This window comes from Halyomorpha halys, unplaced genomic scaffold (genome assembly GCF_000696795.3).
Source record: "Halyomorpha halys isolate HHAL.00 unplaced genomic scaffold, Hhal_1.1 Scaffold1649.1, whole genome shotgun sequence".
NCBI classification, from domain to species: Eukaryota; Metazoa; Arthropoda; class Insecta; order Hemiptera; family Pentatomidae; genus Halyomorpha; species Halyomorpha halys.
Window position 1 is genome coordinate 136,713 of NW_027110978.1, and position 2,961 is coordinate 139,673.

General features: G+C 25.8%; 1 protein-coding gene and 1 long non-coding RNA gene across 2 annotated transcripts in view; one reads left to right on the forward strand and one right to left on the reverse strand.

Moving 5' to 3' along the window:
* Positions 1-2,961, forward strand: part of LOC106690298 (uncharacterized) — a 58,695-nt gene that overhangs the window by 50,306 nt on the left and 5,428 nt on the right. The window contains exon 2 of the mRNA XM_014435694.3: positions 2,071-2,197. Coding sequence (XP_014291180.1) covers positions 2,071-2,197 — 127 coding nt within the window. The remainder of the gene's footprint in view (positions 1-2,070; positions 2,198-2,961) is intronic.
* The window catches only part of LOC136796169 (uncharacterized), a 39,017-nt gene that overhangs the window by 24,715 nt on the left and 11,341 nt on the right, over positions 1-2,961 (reverse strand). The window lies entirely within an intron of this gene.

Here is a 2,961-nt window from a genome sequence, read left to right on the forward strand (position 1 = left end):
TTTTTATCATGTCATAATATCACTTACAGCAAATTTACTTGATGTGTATATATGTATACAGTTGTAAATATCAATAAATAAATTATTAAAAAAAACTCTATGCAGGCTATTTTGCCCAGGTTATTAATTTCAGTCCAAACATTATAACATTAGAGAATCGTATAAATTTACTAATAAGCAATCCTTAACTTTTGTCTAATTATCTATTTTATAAATTCTTGTATTTTAACAATCGTAAAACATTGTTAAAGGTTTATGGCGATTCACGTCTTTCGTACTCCTCGGGTCATAAAAATGCTCGCTATGAATTTTTCTTAAAATCTGATTTATTATTGAAATTCCCTCAAAATTAAATAAATAAATAAAAAAAAAAAAAAGAAGAAGAAGAAGAAAATTTCAGAGTTTGGGGTGTTAGAGAAAAACCAGAGGTTAGAAAACTAACATATTTATAACTTGCATGTTTGAAAAACTTGCATATTTATATATGTATATGAGAAGATGGTTAGGGGTGCAGTCAGCAAAAATGCAAAATTAAATGAAACTTTTACAAAACCGACATTTCTACCTGAATTTTAGGTCTTCTTCAGGGCTGAAAAAACAAAACAAGATAACAACCTTAACTGAAAGGCAAAATATACAGAAAATAATAATAAGCTAGGAAAAACACACAACAATAAATTAGGTAGATAGAAGTAAATTGATACTAATAGAAGATAAAATATAATATTGTAGAGGTAAGAATTATTCCAACTAAATAACAAAAAAAATATTGTTTAAAGTAAATATAGAGATAAATAGAATGGAATGTGCAGGAGGAAATTTAAATGATGAATAGTAAAATAAATATAATAAAAAAAAGTTATTAAAATATAATAAAATATTGAAAAACAATTTTTAAAAACCAACATAATAATATTAAAGAAAACGATATATATCATACAATGGGCAAGAAATTCTTTTTAAATTGTTTTTCACTATTTTAGACATTAATTAAATTTTGTATTATGTTTATTATATTATTCATAATTAAAATTATTTTCTTTCATTATATTGTTCTCTATATTTACTTGAACTCTGTTTTAAAAAAAAAAAATTGTTTATTCATTTGTTTGATAAAAAAAAATTATTTGTTTTTTCAGCCCTGAAGAACATCTAAAATTCAGGTCGAAACGTCTGCACAAATCAATTTTTTCTGGGTCATGATTTTTGAGCGTATTATTATTAGTTTTCTAGCCTCCGGGTTTTCTCCAACACCCCAAACTCTGGAATTTTTTTTCATTCTCTTAAATTTCAATAATAAATCAGGTTTTAGGAAAAATTCTTACAGAGCAATTTTATGATCTGAGGAGTTCGAAAGACGTAAATCGCCCAAAACCTTTAATAATGTTTTACAGTTTTTGATGATTTTTGTGCTGACAGTGTGATAAATCAAAAAACCCTAATGAATTTAATTACTGCCTAAAATAATGAAATGAAATTAATTTTTATATATGATACAATGGGCAAGAAATTCTTTTTAAAGTGTTTTTCAATATTTTAGACATTAATTAAATTTTTTATTATGTTTTATCTATTATTCATCATTTAAATTTTCTTCAGCACTTTTATCTGTATATTTACTTGAACGCTGTTTTAAAAAAAAAATGTTTTTTGTTGTGATTTAGTTTGTATAATTCTTACCTCTACAATATTATACTTTATCTTCATCAATATCAATTTACTTGTATCAATCTAATTTATTGTTTTCCAAGCTTGTTTATGATTGTTTTTTTTATTTTATATTTTTCCTCTGAATTAAGGTTGTTATCTCGTTTTCTTTTTTCAGCCCTTAGGAAGGTCTGAAATTCAGACCTAACTAAATAAGTTTCATTTATTTGTATATTTTTTCCGACCACCCCCCTCCCGCTGACTATCTTCTCCCATATTAATCTATGGTCAACTATTTATACCTTATTATATATCAATATAATTGATAATAACTAACCAAGCATCCTCTAAATACATTCTCGACTCAAGCACATTATTGGAAGTGTTATAAGTTTTGATCACATATTTTTTTTTTTTTTACAGTCCTTCATCATTGCTTGGATGTTTCTACACAATGTGACCGTCTATTTCGGAGGGTACCTTATTTACATTTATTACCAGAAAACCAAAGAAGATATAACAGAAAGTTCCTTTGCTCTGTGGATTCCAGGTGAGTTATGTGTTTTGTTTCAGTGTTGTAAATATCAGAAGAGAAATATTGATTATCGATGTCTAATAATGAACAACTAATTCAGAAATGTTTTACTATTTTGGAAAAAAACCTATTATAGCTTCATCTTAGTTTAAATTAATTAACTAAACCTCAAAGTAAAATTATTTTACTCCCACTAGTGGATCCTACCTGAGAGTGTCTCCCCTCTTCTAAACGGTTACAAAATAAATATTTTGAAGATAAATTTTATATATGTTAACAATTTTTATTTTAGATAAATATTTTCGATTATGTGTTTAGAATTGAATCTTTCGAAAATTCCTTTATCTGTTGTTTGCTTAATTCATATACAGATGTTGAAAACAAAAAAAATTTATTCCTAAATTTTAGATCTTTAGATCTATATATCCGTTCCCATCATATGGATACACAAGAAAAGCTTGTTGCTCAACAAATAATGGTTTGTTAAATTTACTTATAGATCCCTTACCTAATATTTGTTTTCTCATGTACGATTCACTCTTTGTTAATTGTCAATCTAATCTTGACAAAATATGTCGTTATTTATAATCAATGTAAACAATCGATTCATGTGACTTCTACCGTTCAATCATACCGCCCATTTGCTTGAACAGTGCTCCCCGCATCTGACAAGGAAAAATGTGGATTTATTTTTTTTTTTTTAATTATTTATTTAATGTAATTTACAACTGTACAAAATAATACAATAGGTAAATATGTAGTATGTTTCATATACACTT